The sequence below is a fragment of the Panthera tigris genome, chromosome A2, assembly GCF_018350195.1.
Source record: "Panthera tigris isolate Pti1 chromosome A2, P.tigris_Pti1_mat1.1, whole genome shotgun sequence".
Lineage (NCBI taxonomy): Eukaryota > Metazoa > Chordata > Mammalia > Carnivora > Felidae > Panthera > Panthera tigris.
In genome coordinates, this window is record NC_056661.1 from 91,168,017 (window position 1) to 91,189,402 (window position 21,386).

General features: G+C 35.8%; 1 protein-coding gene across 15 annotated transcripts in view; it reads left to right on the forward strand.

Moving 5' to 3' along the window:
* The window catches only part of ADAM22 (ADAM metallopeptidase domain 22), a 235,764-nt gene that overhangs the window by 191,409 nt on the left and 22,969 nt on the right, over positions 1-21,386 (forward strand). For 6 of the 15 annotated variants that reach the window (XM_042965798.1, XM_042965686.1, XM_042965704.1 and 3 more), the window contains 6 exons: positions 85-204; positions 3,609-3,777; positions 5,635-5,749; positions 8,600-8,690; positions 12,757-12,774; positions 20,084-20,278. In XM_042965798.1, the coding sequence (XP_042821732.1) occupies positions 85-204; positions 3,609-3,777; positions 5,635-5,749; positions 8,600-8,690; positions 12,757-12,774; positions 20,084-20,278 (708 nt within the window). The remainder of the gene's footprint in view (positions 1-84; positions 205-3,608; positions 3,778-5,634; positions 5,750-8,599; positions 8,691-12,756; positions 12,775-20,083; positions 20,279-21,386) is intronic. The other 9 variants (XM_042965742.1, XM_042965762.1, XM_042965773.1 and 6 more) reach the window with 3 other exon arrangements.

A 21,386-nucleotide genomic window follows, 5' to 3' on the forward strand; every position in this document is an offset into this window, starting at 1 on the left:
GCAGGATAAGATTATTGTTCTAACTATACATGGTTTGTTCTCTCTTTGTGGAAAGAAGTAAAGAATTGTTATCTTTTAACACAGGGATGTGCTTTGTGGTTACCTTTTGTGCACCAATGTTGGTAACATCCCAAGGCTTGGAGAACTTGACGGTGAAATCACATCTACTTTGGTTGTGCAGCAGGGAAGAACATTAAACTGCAGGTAATGCTCTACCTCTTTCCATGAGAACATCATTCATCTTACTTCTGAGGACTGCCGCGTAGAATCACTTTGGTTTTCAGTTCCCATGCATGTTAGCAAGGCGACATGGAATCTAGCCCAGAGAGGTGACTGGGTAAATTCTGACACAAGAGGGTTGAAAAGATGAGAATTAGTTGACTTTAGTTGCTGGAGCTATATTTAATGGGTCAGTAATACCTTGCAGGGTTTGGTTTGCATTTCTTTCCTACTAAGGAAAGTGAGTGAGAACTCCTGGGTAAAATCAATGGATTAAATATATGCATCTTCTTTTACTTCCTTCTGAAATCCCACTAAAATGACACTAACTGGATCTTTTTTTAGAATTCATGTATCCACAGGGAGGCAGAGAAAGGGAGAAGAGACAACAACAACAAAATTTTGGAGCATGGAAGGCAAATGGATGTGTGGCAAATAGTTGTCAAAACTAAGAAAGCTGAGGGGCGCCTGGGTGGTTCAGTCAGTTAAGCGGCTGACTTCGGCTCAGGTCATGATCTCGCGGTCTGTGAGTTCGAGCCCCACGTTGGGCTCTGTGCTGACAGCTCAGAGCCTGGAGCCTGTTTCAGATTCTGTGTCTCCCTCTCTCTGACCCTCCCCCATTCATGCTCTGTCTCTCTCTGTCTCAAAAATAAATAAACGTTAAAAAAAATTAAAAAAAAAAAAACTAAGAAAGCTGAATTCCTAAGTCAGTAACGGGGAAAACTGAGAGCTAGCCCAGTATATAAAGTTAGTTCCCAAAGGCTCAAAAATTGGTAGCATCATCTACTTCTGCAAGAGGGAGTAAAGGATTTGGGGCAAGGAAGGGCTAAAATAAAGAAGATAGTTGAAAGTCTGCTAACAGATTACTGCCTGACCCACCTAAACTGGGGATTGCTCACCCTCCCAATAAAGATTTGAGCTTTACATTCTGCAGATAATAAAGCAGGTTTCCAAACTGAAGGATAGCCGGCAATATTGATATCAGGGTGTATGGAAGTGGTCTAGCCTCATTGATGTTCAGCCAGAAAGCCCTAAAATCTCCTATAGTTTATCTGATTTCCTAACTCAAATATGAGCAGTTTATCAGACATGTGAATAAAGGCTCTAACACACATACACAAAGAGTTAAAAAGAGCCAGAAAAAAAGGCACCTGTCAATATTTATGAGAGATAAGATATTTCTATCATGAAACCAGAATAAAGTGCTATTTAATGAAGAGCAGGGATGCCTGGGTGGCTCAGTCGGTTGAGCATCCGACTCTTGATGCCAGAGATGTGGGACTGAGCCCTGTGTCAGGCTCCATGCTGAGTGTGGAGCCTGCTTAAGATTCCCTCTCTTTCTCCCTCTGTACCTTTCCCCCGCTCGCTTGCTGTGTCTCTTACTCAAAATAGAAAAAAATTAAAAAAAATGAAGAGCATTCATAGAAATAAAATGCTGTTGGAAATTTTAAAATAGGGAGGTAGGAATTAAACTCAGTAGTTGAAATTATCTCCCAGAAAGTAGGGCAAAAGCAGCAAAGGAATGGAACCATAGAGAAAACCTCACCAAGTTAGAATAGACACGATGAACAGAGAAAATACCAGGGAAGAAATTGTCAATGAGTGACTTTGATTGTCTGCAATGGATAGACTTGAGTTTCTACATTGACAGGTTCACCAGTGCCAAATACACTGAGTGAAATTAGAGGCACATTTAAACATGTCATTGTGAAATTTCACAACCTTAGGACAAAGAAAGGAATCCCAGATGTTTCCAGAGAGGAGAAAAAAAGGATCAGACTTGGAATCTTATTAACAGGAGCCCTGGGAATCAGAAGACAATGGAGAACATGATTTTTGAAATAAGTTCTGTACCTTATTTCTGTACCTTATCGATCAAGTGTGAAAGTAGAAAATAGAGACACTTTTCGATATTCAGGTTGCCCCTGAATTTATTGCCCTGTACCATTTCTCAGGAAGCTATTGGTGAAATTGTACTCCACCAAAATCAAAGAGTAAACTAAGAGAAAGGCTGTGCATGTAGGAAACAAAATACCCACCATGAAGACAGGGCAATCCTGCAATGAATGGTGAGGGGAAATCCAAGTGTTCAAGTTTTCCACAAGGTACAGTAGACAACTAGATCAGACAGGAGCAGGGCAGACTGCAGATGGAAACTCCAGGAGAGATTTCTGCAGGAAGATGAACTGATGCTCAAGACACATCTCGAGTATGGATTTGGGGTTAGCAGAGTTTGATCAGTTTTACATTGGTGACAGATTCTTAAAAAGTAGGCAAAAACAACAAATAAGAGACTTGCTAATTTGAGGGAAAATGAAGAGTTGTGCAGGAAAGAAAAGACTTAATTATGGCACACTGTATCACTCAACTGAATAACATTTACATAGTCGTAATAATGTGCCTTTTTATTATTGATTTAACTATTCATTAAACAAAATTTATGATGGGGGTATAGGAAAAAGACATAAATCTTCAAGTTCCGTAGAGGTAAGTTGGTTGCTAATATCTGAAATGGAAAAATTAAAAATAGTAACACTCATTATTTAAAAATGTGTGGATAAATAACAAAAGAATCAATTAAGAGTAGAAAGTAGTTTCTTCCAAGGAGGAATATATGGTGGAGGAGAGAGCACTGTAAGACTTTATTGCATTTAAAAAACTGATTTATCTGAGTGACTCTTTAAACTGTATGCATGTGTCATTTTGATAAAAATAAATAAAAAGAATTGAGATTTATGTGCTGGCATTGACATGGCACCATATGAGTAAATCAACTATGAATATACATTTTTATCTCATTCTGGTTTTTTAAATTTCTATAGAACATGTAGGCTTGCTCTATTGAATAGTGAAATTAAATATTTTAGCCATTCTCTAATATAATTTTTAAATTATTAACCTTCTTGGGAAATGTAAACCCAGACCAGTTCTCATGCTTGTTTGAAACATGTTTGAAATCTTGAAACCTACAATTACAACTACCAAATCAAATCCTAGCAATAATGCCTCACTTGACTTGTACATGATATCCAAGGCAAAATGATAAAGCTATTTTAATTCAGACCTTTGCTATAATAATTATGTTCAAATTCTAAAATATGTCAATATCTCAAAAGCATTAGATCAAAAGATTCAATTGCTTTCTTCATTTAAAGGAAGAAAATGCTCATGCTGTTGTTTTTTATTAGATGATGAGTAGAAAATAGAGTAGAAAGTAGTTTCTTCCAAGGAGGAATATATGGTGGAAGAGAGAGCACTGTGCGACTTCATTGCAGTTGTACAATAAGTGGGCAATACTTTCTTGCCCACTTTTTAGTTTTTTAAAGCAGATTCTCAAAATGAATGTGACTTAATACAATCCTATTTTCTTTTTGCTTCCTTTTTTTTAGTGGTGGGCATGTGAAGCTTGAGGAAGATGTAGATCTTGGCTATGTGGAAGATGGGACACCTTGTGGTCCCCAAATGATGTGCTTAGAACACAGGTGTCTTCCTGTGGCTTCCTTCAACTTTAGTACTTGCTTAAGCAATAAAGAAGGCACTGTTTGTTCAGGAAATGGAGTAAGTATTCAGTACCTTGCCATAGGGAAACTCCTCTATTCTTTTGTAACACAGAAATAGACATGACCTCTCCCTCTCTCTCTGCCCCTTCCCTGCTCATGCTCTGTCTCTCTGTCTCAAAAATAAATAAAAACATTAAAAAAAAATTAAAAAAAAAAAAGGGGGCGCCTGGGTGGCTCAGTCAGTTGAGCGTCTGACTTCGGCTCAGGTCATGATCTCACAGTCTGTGAGTTCGAGCCCCATATCGAGCTCTGGGCTGATGGCTCAGAGCCTGGAGCCTGCTTCCGATTCTGTGTCTCCCTCTCTCTCTTCCCCTTCCCTGCTCATGCTCTGTCTCTCTCTGTCTTAAAAATAAATAAAAACATTAAAAAAAAATTAAAAAAAAAAAAAAAGAAATAGACACGACCCTAACCTGTTTATTTTGTAAAAATGGAAAATATGCTTATCCGTGTTTCTAGCTGGCATGTAAACAGTTATTTGGTCATAGTCACTGGAATATTTTCTCTTGCGTAATCTGTGCAAGCCTGGGAATAAGAAAAAGTATAGTTTTCCTAACCAAATTCTTCTGTTTTTCTTTCTTATCATGTTAATGTGATCTCATATAATAGAAGTATAATGGCCAGTTTTCTACAAGTGATCTGGGAGACAAATTTTAATAAACTGTAATGGGGTTTTTTAAAAAGGGTGTAAAAGGGAAGATCATTGGCCACAGTATTTAACAATTCGTATTGTCCAGGCACTAAGCAATTAGAACAGATCATAAGTACCTGTTGTGGCCACACCGAGTGTGTATCAGCTAAGGATAACTCCTCGAAATGAAAACTGAATAATTCAGGGAAGTGTTTATCAACAAATGAATAGAAATAATGGCATTGTATAAAATACTAAATTTTATTCTTTCTGTCATATATCTATCTGATAATGTTAGTCCTAGATAACAAAATTTGTAGCTTAGATAAACATGCTCTATTAGTGACTATAGTTTTCTCATTTTCAGTTAGGAATTCCTATACTAATAAAATAATTTTCACTTCTTTTTCTTTTGGCATGTACTATGATTTTCTTTCTACCCTCACCAGATTCTTTGCTTGAACTGGTCATAATATCCAGTTGAGGTGAAGGATCCCTGTCCTGAAATTGTCAGCCTTTAATCCTGGTCATTCCACGTAGATCCCCAGGAATGTGCCAAGAAGTTTCTTAGGGAGGTCTTACTAGTAACTTTTTGCCAAAGGATAGGAATTCTTACACCAAATGAAAATAGAGAAGGCATGTGGTAAGTAGTTCTGCTCCTATAGATGAGTCTAATAAGTCTTCTTTCTTTAATAAGTAAGAAAATGTTAGCGGAAATGCTTTTTGGGGGATAGGGCAAAAACATTGAAATTATTTCTTGTTCATTCATGCTAATGATAACAATGTCTTCTTCATCTAGAATTCCTGACATTATGTTTGGAAGAAAGAAACGTTTGTATTAGATAATTGGCAAATGCTTGTATTTCTGCTTAGTTTTATAAGTCTCCCTCCTATAAAATTTTTTTAAATAAAAAAATAAAAACCTCCCTCCTATAAAATTTAAGTTAATGAAATTCAAAACAGTAATTTCATTGGTTTCTTTTTGGACTGTAAACTCATTTCCCCTGTTAAAATTCATTTTTCCCTTTGGGTCTAACTGCTGATCTCTAGAAAATATTATTTTGGGTATTTGAGTGAGAAATAAGGTAATTAGTATGAAGAAGAAAGTACCGATAATTTTTCAGTACCATCAAATTCTAGGCATATAACAATTAGAAATCATTCTTTAGTTTTCATGCCATTGTATCAGAGAGTTGACGTTTCCTCTTGATTGATTTTGGATTTCAGGTTTGCAGTAATGAGCTGAAGTGTGTGTGTAACAGACACTGGGTGGGTGCAGACTGCAGCACTTACTTCCCTCACAATGAGGACTCCAAGACTGGCATTACTCTGTCTGGCAATGGTAGGTACTGGATTTGGTGCCATTACATCGTTTTATGCATAACTAAAGGAAACTCTTCAGACAGTTTCATTTAGATTATAATTCAACTATAAAACACAACTGGGATCTACAATATGAAGTTGATATTTTCCATTAACTTGTAATCATGTGTAATATTGAATATAACTTAGTCTACTGATTGAGCCTCATCTTGTCCTACATGAGACTGAGATTTTTCAAGTATTCTATTTTTGGGAGCTGACAACAAAACCCTAGAAGTTAAGTGAAAAAGCAGTAGTCCTCTTTCTGAACTGTCTGAATTTAAGGGAAGAATTTTATATTTGGGGACTGAATACGTAGGAAAAAAAAACAGTTGAAGAATTGAGTTTTAAATATCTTGTTGACTTTAATGTGTGTTTTTTTCTTACGTTTATTTATTTATTTTGAGAGACAGAAAGAGAAGAAAGCAAGCATGAGCAGGGGATGGGTAGAGAGAGAGAGGGTGAGAGAGAATCCCAAACAGGCTCTGGGTTATCCGTGCAGGGCCTGAGGTGGGTGGGGCTCAATCTCACGAATCATGAGATCATGACCTGAGCCGAAACCAAGAGTCGGATGCTTAACAGACTGAGCCACCCAGGTGCCCCGACTTTAATATTTTTCATTATAGAATCTCATCTGTATTCAACCCGAGTTCTGTAGCCTGAACTGTAGGTAATTCTAGAAGTAGTAACCTTAGCCAAGGTGCCTGGAAGGGGATTAAGGACATGGATAATAAACAACAGGTGCAGATCTAAAAGCTAGAATGGTCCAACTGGAGAAGTAGAAATTAAATGCAGATAGTTGAAAGAACGCATACTTTGCAAGGAGAGGTCCCCTTTTAAACTATTTTATTATCTTTCATGATTGAGTGTTCTACATACAGAAGTTCTCAAATTCTGAAGTCCATTCACTTCCAAAGGATGAGAAAAAAGAAGTATGTTCATTGTAATCATCCAGACAGGTTAAAATGCTTAGCCAAGATGACTTTAGCAAGGAAAGTGAAAGAATTAAGATTCTGGTATCCTCAGCCTTAGCAATGGTAATGTGGAGCTTCTTTTCAGCAGTTAAAGCAGAGATGTGGCTATTCAGATCCATGGATTTAAGTGACTTGTCAAAAGTCTTACCATTACTTAGAAATAACCAGGCTGGCATCCAAGTTTATTGATCCCTGTTAAAAATCACTGGAAGAAAAGGAAGAGAATACAGACATGCCAGGCCTTACAGTGGGAAAACCCCACTGACCCAGAAGGTCCTCTGCATCCACCCATCTCACAGAGGACCTGGGCAGGGTGGAGTCTGCCAGTTTCCTCAGATGCCCTGCTCCCGAAATGATTTACTGAGGGCTCCCAGACAAGGAGGCTGCCACTTCTGTCATGGGGATTTGCCATCTGCTCTGTTGCACATGATCACTGATGGTTGACATCTAGAAGGATGCTTCATGAGTGCAGCAGACAAAAAGAGATCTGAGCTGCTCTGAGTGAAACAGATCTGGGTGATTGAAATGTGTGGTGCAGATCATTATCAGCAAAACAGCCAGACCTCTGATCAGTCTTTTCTGCTCTTGGGCTGTCACTTGAGCATTTTGACCAAGGCTTTGACTTACTGGGCCACTCACACCACCATGATCTCCCCTATGGATTACATCTCTGCCTATCTGACAGCAGGTGGTGACACAACAGTGCCATTACTGAATCCTGAGAGTCAGCCCAGTCTTGGCCCTCTGCCAGTCTGCTGCTGCCTCACTCTCATGCCTGACCAGCACTGATCTCCTGCTCACTACACTCTATCTTTGGTTTTTCCTTCTCTAGGATGCCAGCCATTGTTACAAAGACTGGGAACTACAAGCCCCGTGCTTGTGTTATCTGTATCACCTGAGCACTGATTGTATAACTCTGTAGACATGTTTTCTCTCTTAAGGAGCTTATATATGAGTGACAGTGTATCACATGTACAAGTGGGAGCAATAAGAACTTTGCATAAGTTGTCAAGATGGAGTGACATGGGGGCACCCAGGTGGCTCATTCAGTTAAACATCCGACTCTTGATTTTGGCTCAGGTCATGATCTCACAATTCATGGGTTTGAGTCCTGCTTTGGGCTCTGCGCTGACAGTGCTTAGAACCTACTTGGGATTTTCTTTCTCTCTGCCCCTGCCCCACTCATGTTCTCTCTTCTCTCTTCTATGTGCTGTCTCTCTCTCTCAAAATAAATAAACTTGAAAAAAAAAAAAGATGGAGAGACAAAGACTGTAACATCTCTGGAATTCCTGAGGAAGAGGTCAGAGTAAAAAAGAACATGAATTTCTACAAGTTCTTGTCCGGAGAGTGCTATGGCAATATAGTAGGGTCACTCTTACCCTCCCTTTTTTTCAGTCTTTAGTCTTCTTGTAGTTCATTGACCTCATCTTATTTTTGAGAAAATTACATGGAAAATAAAACTGCAGAACGCACTGGGACAAGAATTAAAAGAGAATGTAAGCCAAGAATTATTTTTTAAAAAACAGTTGATGGGGATTGCTAAGTAATGGTTGATTTTTTTATCCTTTTAAAAAACACCCATTTTTTTACTCCACAGTATGTACAAATACCAAATCATTATGCTGTACAACTGAAACCACTACAACAGCATATCAATTGTAGGTCAAAAACATTAAATGAAAAAAAATATTCTCTAACATTGAGACTGGTAAAAGAAAACAATACCCACTTTTTAAAACAAATAATTTTGTTAGTGTCATGATTCCAAATATGGAGAATAAAGTTCCTGAAAGAACTTTGTATCAAAATTTCAATTACATACACTTGATCTTCATTGTTTTCTTTTTTCCCTGTAGGTGTTGCTGGTACCAATATCATAATAGGCATAATCGCTGGCACTATCTTGGTGCTGGCCCTCATATTAGGAATAACTGCATGGGGTTATAAGTAAGTGAAATGTCTCAGTATTGTTACTATCAAAATATACTTTAAAACATTTTGTTTAAGTGAATTAAACATCTAGAAAGTTTTGTAGCATTTTCAGTGAAAATCATTCTGGCTGAACATGCAATCAGTGATTATTCTTGGCATGATTAGAGGTAATCATGATTTATTATTCTTGAAAATAGATTTTGAAATAACTGCCTTCTATTCTCAAAGTAAAGAATATTGTTTTAAAAACCATGGTGTGAAGTGAAATCAATCTAAATCGTGTCTTAAACTAAGGCTGTGTGGATTGGCTCTTTAGTGACACAGGTTCTCTTGACTTAAACCCATATCCAAAAATCTAGGCAAGATAGTTATGTAGGGAGCATAGTGCTTTACTAACCACCCCAGTGATAACATCAATATTGACAAGAACAGCAGCAGCACATCTGTTGGCTGCGTACTTGGTATGGCCTTGCATCCTGCTGAGGACAAAACCTCTTTATCTTCATAGGCAGTATGAAGGAGATACTATTATTTGTTAATATTGGGTTTTTGTGTGTGAAGAAAATACTGTTCAGAGATTATTTTATTTGTTCAAATTAAAATTCAGCTTTAAGTTACAACTTTTACAATCTAATTCCTTTTTTAGTGTTTATTGTTGAGAGAGAGCGTGAGTGGGGAGGGGCATAGAGAGAGGGAGACACAGAATCTGAAGCAGGCTTCAGTCTCCACACTGTCAGTGTAGAGCCCAACATGGGGTTTGAACCCACGAATCGTGAGATCATGACCTGAGCTGAAGTCAGATGCTTAACCTACTGAGCCACCCGGGTACCCCTACAACCTAATTCTTAAGCTTCCAAGTTCAATTTACAAGTTTTTAGTTCTTATATATAATTTTTAAAAAGTTATAAATTATATAACTTTTGAATCCTGCATCTCGTTGAACATTTAGCTGAGTAAATGACTTCAAAAATTCCAAACTTATTTGTATATTTAATATGTTCAACTTCCTTTTAAAGTACATCTTATGATGTAAAAAATTTCCTTAGTATTCAAGTAAATTATTTAAATTTAATAAATTGACACTTAAATATGGTGAACCTTAAGTTATGTTTAATATTTCAACTTAAAATCATAGTTCTACTGATCTCTGATGATGATGTCTCAGCACCCCGGGCCAACGGGGCTTCTCCCTTTTGAAGGGCCTGCAATTTTTTCTAGGCATTCTGGCCATTACCGCATTTTAGCACCTTTTCGCCCTCATAGACCAAACTTAGTTCACTGAAAGACTTGGGTATTAGAGTAGTTAGGCTTCCAAATTACCCCAAGCCTTTCAGTAGGCTAGGCACTATATAATTATGTGCTATTACTATTATTATTACCTGACATAGTCTTAAACCAGTTGAGTTAAAGGAAATTTCTTTATTTTTTATTTATTTATTTTTTTTAATTTTTTTTCAACGTTTCTTATTTATTTTTGGGACAGAGAGAGACAGAGCATGAACAGGGGAGGGGCAGAGAGAGAGGGAGACACAGAATCGGAAACAGGCTCCAGGCTCCGAGCCATCAGCCCAGAGCCTGACGCGGGGCTCGAACTCACGGACCGCGAGATCGTGACCTGGCTGAAGTCGGACGCTTAACCGACTGCGCCACCCAGGCGCCCCAAAGGAAATTTCTTTAAAAGCGTACATGGCTGTTGCTCTTTCCGAGGTCAAGACTCTGAAAGAGTTTCTTTGATGGAAACCATTTAACTTACTGCCACAATAAAGTTCATATGCTAAAGGCATTAAAATATAGAAGGCATTTGTGGAAGGCTATATTAACAAGCAACCCAGACAGCATAGTATATAGTTCAGCACAGCATAGTAAATACAGCCTAGACCAGTGAAGGAGGGCACAGCACAGTAGGAATGCTTTGTCTTGATTAAATGAGAACCTAGCTCTGTACCGGCTCATACATGCTCACTACCTATGGGCCTTTTTGATGTGCAGGCCATCAGGTATATTGCATACTTATATTTGCACGAGCTGATTTCAGCATAACATTAGAAGTTGTAAAATCCCATGTTTGAAAGGAAGGCTTTTCTGTGTATTTGTTGTTTGATCTTGCCTCACACCTCAGGTGAATCAGCCCCATCTTGGAGTAACACTGTTTCCTCAACTTCCCTGATTTAAGACCTATGTGGCAATTGTCATCAGAAGCTTTGCATTCTTGAAGTAGCTCAGGGGTTTCATTGGTCATGGGAAAAGGGGAAAGCAAAATTATTAGTTCTATTGTGTGCAGTTTTCTGCCACCTACTGATGCAAATTGGTATTTATGTTTTCGCAATCTTGGAAAAAAATTACTTTTCAGAAAATATGAAATCTAAACTTCTCCTATTGCTAATGAAATTACCTTTGCTTTAATAATTAGAATTAAAATACGTATTTCTTTATATCATTTCTTATTTTTATGAAATTCTTTTGAGATTTCACTGTTTTTTTCCATTTCTGAATATTTGTACTTTGCATATTCACTAAGGAAAAATACCAATCTTATTCATACAACAGTATCCTCTTCATAAATAGTTTGAACATAAACGATGGAAGTTTTAATGCTACTAAACTTATTCAGAATATGTTTAAGAATAGAAAGAGAATGTCTAAGTTTTAATATAGGAATTAAATTCATGAATTTCATATTCTATTTGAAATTCAAAGATGGATGTAGGACGTGGGAATTCATTTCCTCATTAATCCTTCCAATTAAACTTTCTACCCCTTCTCCAAGCCTTGGAGTGAAGGAATGGCAGGAATAGGCAATGAGCAATACTCACTTGGAACTGATAGACCACTCATGTAATCACACTGAGGCAATAAAATTAAAACATACTGAATAGAAAAATTCTGGAGCTTATTCTCTCCCCCACTATCCAGTGGTTTGAAGAATGAAAAATCATAAGTAACAAGTTGGAACTTTTACTCTCATGGGCTCATCATTAAACCAAGATACTTGGGGTGCCTAGGTGGCTCAGTCGGCTAAGCATCTGACTTTAGTTCAGGTCATGATCTCACGGTTCATGAGTTCGAGCCCCGCATTGGTCTCTGTGCTGACAGCTCAGAATCTGGAGCCTGCTTTGGATTCTGTGTCTCCCTCTCTCTCTGTTCCTCTGCCACTCATGCTCTGTCTCTCTCTGCTTCCAAAAAATAAGTAAACATTAAAATTTTTTTTTAAAAAGCCAATATACGTATTGGACTAGATAGGCAGAGGAAGGTGCTACAAATGAAAGCAATATGGAAACATGCTTGATCTAGGAGGAAGGAGCCCACTACTCAGTTGCTTGGCCTTTCTAACTTGTCTTCAAAATACTAAAACTTAATTAGGTCATGATAGAAAGTTAAAAATTAACTCTTTTGAGTTCTGGTGTCTTAACTACTATACCATCTAGGACACATTTTTAAGATCATGTGTTTTAAAACTCATGTAATTTTGTTTTAGTGAAAAACAGAGACTAAACTTTGAACAAAGTATTTCCAGTGTACAGTTTCAGTAAGTAGTGGTAAATTAGAAGGTCCATAACAGCTGTGAATTAACTCACTCTAATATTTTACATACATGATGACATAAAATGTTCTAGGGTCCAGTTATGTTCTCCTATTTGAAATTCTTAGGAAGAGCTTTAGTTTGCAGGTATAGATTCAAAAAGGAATGAATTATGATTTTTATTTCTATGGAAGCACAGTTAACTTATATAAGTAAGTTAAGATTGACTTTAGAACATTACTAAATGTTAAATATGGTACAATTGATATTGAGAAGACAGTTATTTTTCTAATAACTGAAGCTTATTTATGCTTTTAAAAATAGTTATTTGAAAATATTGTCACTAATCCATTGGTATCATTTCTAAAGATGAAGTGAGGAGTGTGTGTGTGTGTGTGTAAGAGAGAGACTGTATTCCTCATTTTAGTTCTGCAATTCAAAATCCTTTGTAGAGACCTTTCGATGAGTGTTAGAGCTTTTATGTTTAGTGCTCTCTCTGAATGTACTTCCATAGGTAACTAATTCTTTTTTTCCCCCCCTTTTCTTCTTGTCCATGAAAAGAAATTATCGAGAACAGAGGTATGTGATGAGAATAACCTGAACATATAACTGAAAAGCTTAAATCCTGTTAGCATCCTTGGAATTTATACATGCAGTTATAAATCAGGTTGACTTTGTTTTTGTGTTGAAATGATAAAGCAATCTTGTTTTTCATGACCTTGAAATGATAATTTTAATAATGGTGCTGAGGAATGTATTACTTTAAAATAGACCTATTGTTTAATTTTAATGGTTCTTTCATCCAACAATACTACAGTAATAGCAGTTACTTGTATTACCTTTATAGTAATATGTGTGGAATTGAATTTTTTTCCATCTAAAACAAACTTCCTCTATGTTAAGGAACCACTTGTGTTTACATTAATTGGCTTTTCTTCATCTTTTAAACAATCTTATTGCCTAGTACTTTATAAAGGAATTTATTTGTTGTTACTGTTGTTATATTAGTAACTTCCATTCATAAATGATAACGTTTCTGTGGGCACTGTGTTGGGTTCAGGAGAATGTCCTAGTACTTAATGGGCCTGATTATCTCTGCCTAAGAAAATATTTTTGTACTGATTAGGTAATTGCCTAGGTAAAGAAATGATTTGCATTATTAGAATCTCAGATTGTCTAGTGTACTTTTTTTATAAATATAAAAGCCCATAAAGTCAGGTACCCCTATTCATCATAACCTTAAAATCTGTGTTTAGCTAACAGCATAAAAAGAGATACAAAGCATTCATGTAGTTTTATAAAAATACCTATTTTTTCTAAATCTAAATTAGTCCATATTGAGATATCTCCTTCACTTTTCACATTTAAAAAATTATTAATGTTCTTAGCTGTTGATACAAAAAATTATTTATTTATTAATAAAAATTTTTAATGTTTATTTATTTTTGAGAGAGAGAGAGAGAGAGAGAGACAGAGCGCAAGCAGGGGAGGGGCAGAGACAGAGGGAGACACAGAATCCGAAGAAGGCTCCAGGCTCTGAGCTGTCAGCACAGAGCTGGAAGCGAGGCTCAAATCCCCTGACCACGAGATAGTGACCTAAGCTGAAGTTGGACGCTTAACTTACTGAGCCACCCAGGCGCCCCAATAAAAACATTTAAATATCCTGGAAATAGATGAGCCAGACCAGGTCTTGCACATCACATAGTACTAGTTTTGTGCTCAAGATATCTGTGCACGTTCCTACATAACTCTCCCCACTGTTCCATTAAATGTCAGAGGCAGATTGGAAATAAGAAGTAATAAACGTGATAACACCTTTTCACTCCCCAACCAGATTTCATTTTTTCATTCGGTTTCCTTCCATGTTATAATTTAAAATTCCTAGAAGACTTTAGCCATTAGTATAGTCTCTATAAATGTGCTCACAAGGCAGATGTTGGTCAGTTAGCATAGATAATAGAAAATATTCACCTTGCTCTGGGTAACTAACTCATCATTAATGTAAAAGGTAAACCTAAACAAAATTAATTAAGTTTTAAAAACTAGATTTCTTTTTGATATGTTTAAAATTCTAGTGTCTGGAACTACAGGAGAAGAGCTGGAATCATTTAAGCTTTCTATTGGGTAGAATTTGATCAGTCACACTGAAATCTAAGTTTGGTGGATTTCTCTAATGAAAAATAAAATTAGACTAATAAGATCAAATATTGATGACCCAGGCTCATTTCCATAGTAGCTAAGACTCTAAAGTAATTTAATATTGCTAGCTATATAAGATAGAAAGTAAAATGTCACTACTGTGTAACATAAGCAAACCTAAACCAGTGCTCCAAGACACATTCTCACCAAGAGTATTATCCAGAATTAGGGGATTGCCCACGGTACAAAAAATTATTCATAGGCAAAACTGTGTACCAGTTTCTTATTCTATCTCAATATATGCTTAGGCACAGTTAACATTTTTACATTAAGAATTTTCGTTATGTGTCTGATAAAATTTCATGCCTCCTGGTATTACTGAGTCATCATTTTGTCGATCTGGTTACTTTTTTGGAATCTAGTTCATTATTTTGAGAGCTGTCACATCTTCGACAGATATTTATTTTATGTATTTTGATATGTTTCATCACAAACTTTATTTATTTTTGCCCTGTCCATTGCTAATGAATCTTAGGCCTTGTATAATAATCCTCAAAGTGGAGAAGTAGCAAACAGTGGACTTTAGATCAGCAAGTCGTAAATGTATAAATATCTTCTTAAGGACTTTCCTTTTTGAGAATATTTGTCAATGGTTACAGAGCAGGTGGTAAGGTGAATGGAACAAAGGATGCATTAAGAAATTTATAGTCTCATAAAAATATTGTCAGGGATTCAAATAAAGATGTGTCCAGTTCTAAAAGATGCCAGGAAATAGAAATAAGAATTTTGAGTCATCCTTGCCTTTAAGGTAGGTTTTCCTCTGAGGTTCCATGGTGAGTGGACCAATTGGCAAGAAATCAGAAATCCACTTGCTAGGATGTGGTCTTGGGAAATCATTTAAACTTTCCACAACTTTAAAACCAGATAAAGTTCTTTGTAATCTATAAAGCATTATCGCAAGGGAAGTTATTAGTATGTGGTCTCTGAGGGCTTTGTGTTTTTCTGATCTTCAAATAAAGGAGGTGGATGTGGTTATTCTCAAAGAGAAAGGCAGCATTCATGGATATGAATGAGACCCACACATACTGGTTGACCTGGTATAGGTATTCGCGAACATAAAGGTTTGCTTTGACACTAAATGCAAGACCATATTAAATATGTAGCTAGTTATCAGATTCTTACTAATGATATAATGGCTCAGAAATGCCATTGGGCATAACTTTCAAATTATTGGAGAGGTCAGGCAAGTACTTCTGTGAAGGAGCTTGATAACTTGGCATGATAGGTTTAATAGCAGGTCTGGCAAAAAGATGTGAAGCAAACCCATTGTTTTCTTTTTGTTTACAAATTGCTTAATAAAAAATAGAACCCTGTTCTGGGGCACAGTAGAGGCAGAACCCAATACATGAATGATATTACTTTAAATCTGCTAATGTTACCTTGTGAAGGGTAGAACCATGTAACCTAGGAGCCACCGAGAGTTCTTACACATCATGTGGTTGGATAGATGGCTATTGATCTTTTTCTTTAAAATCTTCAGGGAAGAAGACTTCCATAATATTTTCAGTTGATGCTATCACTTACATTTTTAGCATAATTGCTTTAGGATTTAGCAGCTGTATACTTTTTTTTTTTTTTAGGTTTTATTTTTAAGCAATCTCTATACCCAGCAGGGGGCTCGAACTCATAACCCCGAGATCAAGAGTCTCAAGCTTCACTAACTGAGCCAACTAGGTGCCCCAGCATCTGTATACTTTGTAACAAGAATTACAAGTTTGAGCTTTAGTTTTCAGATAGGTTTGCAAAGAGCAATAGAATAAGAAAACATTAATCTGAACTTGGATTTATGAGACATCCATAGTGAGCTGAAATATTTTCTTCCTTTGTCTGAAATGAACACACATCATTATAATTAATGTGAAATAGAATAAATAACTAGATCATATCTTCCTGATCTATTCCTTAAGCAGAAACCCCTTTCCCCACTTCTTTTCTCTCTCATCCTTTTTAACCAGTTTATTTTTTGCTTGTGAACCACCCTCCCTCATTTTTTTCAAACCTATCTTAATTTGTTTTTACATTATTATTATTACTATTATTATTATTATTATTTCAGTGACATTCATGCATCTGTCAATGTGACTTGGTACACATTACACAATATTTCTTAAAACAGTAAAGTAACAATTCCAATATCAGACAACCCAGGTACCAACAAAACATTGGAGAAATGCTTCCTTCAGCATGAAGGTTAAGACTTACTTTTTCTCATTGTATTCTCATTTTGAGTCTGTGTAAGGATTATTAAATTAAATATTATGGTTCAATGGACCCTTTAAAGAAATACCAGATTTCCCTCATAAGAGGGTTCCTTCTTGAGGAAAAAGAATTTAGTTAAATAAACTTTTATTTTCATTTGGCCATTATTTATAAAAATTCATGCGCATGTCTACAATATTTGCATATAATGTGGGAAACATGAGATAATGTTCCCATTACAAAACTTGGCACTGGTCAGGCCATCTAATGTAGTAATCACTTCTTGATTCAAAATTCCATGAAATGAGCAAAATTTAAGAAGAAAGTCACAAAGACTAGAAAAATACATTCAGTTAAAATTTTTTAAAGAATCAATTAGCTGGTCACTTATGATCTTATGTAACAAATGATGAAATATTATTTCATTGATCATGGGGACCTGATACTCTCTATCTTCACTAAAGTTTAAGCAAGAAGAAATCAGTTTGTTATAATCTGTAATGGATATTGATGAAGGATAAATTTCTGGACAGTGAAGAATGTTAAATATTATTCTTAAGAGATTTAACAAAATTCTTAATTTATAATTAACATTTTTATTCATTTAATATGTGAAGAAAGTTACATGCATTCCTTATGGAATTGTAAGGAGAATGCAGAGTAGCGTCTATATTTTGGAGTCTTCCTAATAGAGGTAGGTAAGAATCTAATCTGCCCATCACGATAAAAACAAGGCCATGCCCCAGAAGTTCATTGTACTTGAACTTCCTTCCAGCCCCTTGACTGAAGCCCACAGTTTATGATATATTTGGCATTTAGGAGTTTTGTGCGTTGTGTGATAGATGACCATGCACTGCAGAGGAATTATGTTGAAGGAGTGTAAAATGTGCACAGTTAAAACAACAACAACAAACCAACAACAAATCTAAGCCCATCCGTCATGAGAGGCAGTCCATTTAAGCCTGCATGATCAGCTAAGTGAGCCCTGGGTAAATGCACAAATGCTAGAACCATGTAAAGAGAAGGTAATTTAGGGGATAGATTAATGGGAAAATTCAAGTGGATTTGGAACTTGTCTTTTTTTAATTTGTAGTGAGTTACATCTCATCAACTTATACAGATGATCATTAAAGGTAATGATGATGAAAAGGATTTAACCATAAGGATTATTATTGGAAATGTGATATTGATGGATGTTCCTTGGCATTCTTTTATAATATTAATATCCAAAAGGAAAGTTTCCTCCCTGAGACGACATACAGAGCTCTGATTTTATTGAGATCATTTTTTTTTGAGCATTGATAGAATATTTTACTCATAGGAGGCAAGGCAGAAAATGTGATTCCAGAGATTAAAGATCTCTTGAATAAGAATATGTATCATTTGTCCTGTATTACTATATTTTTATAATTTTTTAATGTTTATTTTTGGGAGAGAGGGAGAGAGAGAGTGTGTGTGCACATGAGTAGGGGAAGGGCAGAGAGAGGGAGACACAGAATCCAAAGCAGGCTCCAGGCTTTGAGCTGTCAACACAGGTCTTGATGCAAAGCTTGAACTCACAAGGAGGTTCCAGGCTCTGAGCTGTCAGCACAAAGCCCAACATAAGATCATGACCTGAGCCAAAGCTGGACGCTTAAGTGGCTGAGCCATCCAACCACCTCTGTCTTATTAACACTATGAATATGGGGGAATTGTCTTATTTCTTATCAAAAATTAATGTTTTGTAATATACTGGGAAAAAGAAAAAAGGTTATAATTATCAGCTGAAGTCACATAAGGGGTTAAAAATATTTTGAAGGAATATGTGTCACAGAGTTATAGGTAAAATTAGTCTTACATACAATTCTAATGAGAAATTTGACTTTCTTTGAAAGGGAGGATCACATAAATTATTATATGTGCTTCGTATGGGTTGAAAATTTAATTTATGGAGGTGTGTGAGTATATAGGATTGAAAAAATATGAGAGAAGTATTCAGTCATTCCAAAGAGCGAATGATCCAGTATTGTAAACATTTTAAACAGAATGGGAATTAGTACAAGCAAGGCAAATATCTGAAAGTAGCATTTTTTAAAAATAGAATTTAGGGGTGCCTGGGTGGGTGGCTCAGTCGGTTGAGCATCCGACTTCAGCTCAGGGCATGATCTTGCGGTCTGTGAGTTCAAGCCCCGTGTCGGGCTCTGTGCTGACAGCTCAAAGCCTGGAGCCTGCTTCGGATTCTGTCTCCCTCTCTCTCTGCCCCTCCCCCGCTCATGCTCTGTCTCTCTGTCAAAAATAAATAAACATTAAAAAATTTTTTTTTTAAATAGAAAAAAAATAAAATAGAATTTAGCATCAGCAAGTAACCAAGGTAAGCATGGTAACTAAGGAAAGACCAAGTAGGAAAAGCAGTTAGCAACTGTGGCCTTCGTTGGATACCTTTTTAAGTATATTCTTTTTAAAATTCTCAATCCAGCACCAGTTTGTGGCACCTCCCACAATGATTCTGAATGGAACTGAATCAAGTTTTGGATGCACATGGCTGTTTGCGGTCCATGCACTGGCTGATGATTGGTTATTGAGATTGAGTGGTCCGTTCTATAGTTTTCTACCCTCCTCCCTTAGGAAAAGTAATAAAAGTCTGTTTTAATCGTAGTTAATTCAAAATCAGAGCAAGTGGGGTCAGTAATAGTACAGAGTAAGTAGATCTTCCTTTGTTGTAATCCTTCTATGGTGGAGACAGAGAACTGAGGTCACCCACCAACTACCTATAAATATCTTCCTATAGTCTCAACAAGAATTGTTTTCAACCCCTTCTTCCTCTTGCTAAATCATCTTCCTTCACATATTCTCCTGTGCAGTTATAGAATTACATTTTTGATTGATGTTTGAATCTCTTTCAGTTTCTTCATATTCCTCTTAAATGAACAGTGAAACTCCAAATTGAACAGATTAATAAGAATTTACTTGGATTAAATTATAGACATGGCTTAGAAATTAATCTGTTATTTGAAGACCAATTAAGGTTACATTATATCACATTTAGAAATCATAAATAGTTTATTCATGACAGTAAAAAAAAACAAAAACAAAACTATGCCTTATGAGGGGCAGGGACTGTCTGTCCCGACATGTCTCCTTCAGCACCATTTATTTATTTATTTATTTATTTATTTATTTATTTATTTATTTATTTTCAGACAGAACTGCAGTTAACATCTTGAAGTATAATAAAGTTACAATGAAAAACCTCATCTTTCCATAGTATTCCCCTGAAGCAAGGCTTTATTCATCCAGACTGTAAAGACTTAAGCGATTGCATTTCTGACCTTGGCAGTTAGAATGACTTACTTAAACTTGTCACATTTATTAATAATCTTATGTGTTGTTATAGATTTGGTTCATGTAGATCATTACCCCTACCTCTTTTTTTCCTAAAATAATATTTGTATATGTCTGTGTTCATGTGTGTGTCTTGTTTTCTGACTCTGAAATGTTTATTATGCCTTAGACAGTTACCCCAGGGAGATTATGTAAAAAAGCCTGGAGATGGTGACTCTTTTTATAGCGACATTCCTCCCGGAATCAGCACAAACTCAGCATCTAGTTCTAAGAAGAGGTCTGCTTTTCTGTCGCATTTTCAGATTTCTGCCTGTTCCATCACACATTATTCCATTAGTCAGAACATTTCATTATTTTGCAGCAGGTTTGATTACTTCTTCCTTCTTTCTTGAATGTTAACAAATAGTATCCTTTGTTCTTTGATTACTGTGCTTCAAAATGCCATATGCTCAGAACCACTCAAACAAATCAGGCCAGAAATCAAAACAAAACTGAACTAAATGAACAGCAATCCTAAATCTATATAGAAATCATAGGGTTTTTCAATCTTGCTCTTATATGGCTTGAGAAACTATTCATAGTATGTGATAATATTTTAAATGGTGAGCTTTATGTCATGTTTGGTAGTCAAAGAAAAAGGTTACTGTCATGCTTCCGTAAAGCAGTTGTTAAGTTGGTAATATAAGTGTTGCGTTGAATATTTAAAAATTTTAAATATACCAAAGCTAAGCTTGCTGTGAAAAAAAAAAAAAAAAGATCGCTTTTCTGTGAATTGTATATTTGAATATTATGATTTTGCTTTTTATTCCTGGAATGATTATTTCTAGACTTTCTAATTTAGAGTTTGGTTGCCAAATTAATTTAAGTATATTTAAATATATTTGCCTGAGTTTTATAATAGGACAAATGGGGTTAATATATTATTTATATGTTTTAAACTTCGATCTTATATTCTTTATCCAGGATCTTAAGATGTATAAGACCAGTTAAAATTCTGCATGCTGTATAATTGCTTAATAAAATAAACTGGTAGAAGAAATAAATAGTTGGAATGTTTTAGGAAATTAGACCTCCATTCACATTCAAGAAAGCTAAAATATTCCTGTGGAAAAGTTTCTTTAATATTGTTGGTGTAATATATAGAAAAAAAATTTTTGATAGCCCAGTACATTACTTTGGGCACAGTACTTACTTTGTAGACTGAAGTGGAAATTTCTAGTTTGTTTAGAAGAAATGTGATCTCTTCTGGAATTCTAAATAAGTGAATCATCTGTAAAAATTCTGCAATGGATTTCACTCAGTAAACAATCACAAAGGAGAAAAGAAAGAATCAGTAGATCTGGGAACTCTTCTTTATGTAGAACTATCTTAAGCATGAAGGATTGTTTTTACTCAGATAACATAGCTTAGAGCAAAAGTAAAAATATTAGTTTTTGCACAAGGAGTACAAATCTATAAGATGCCCCCAAATT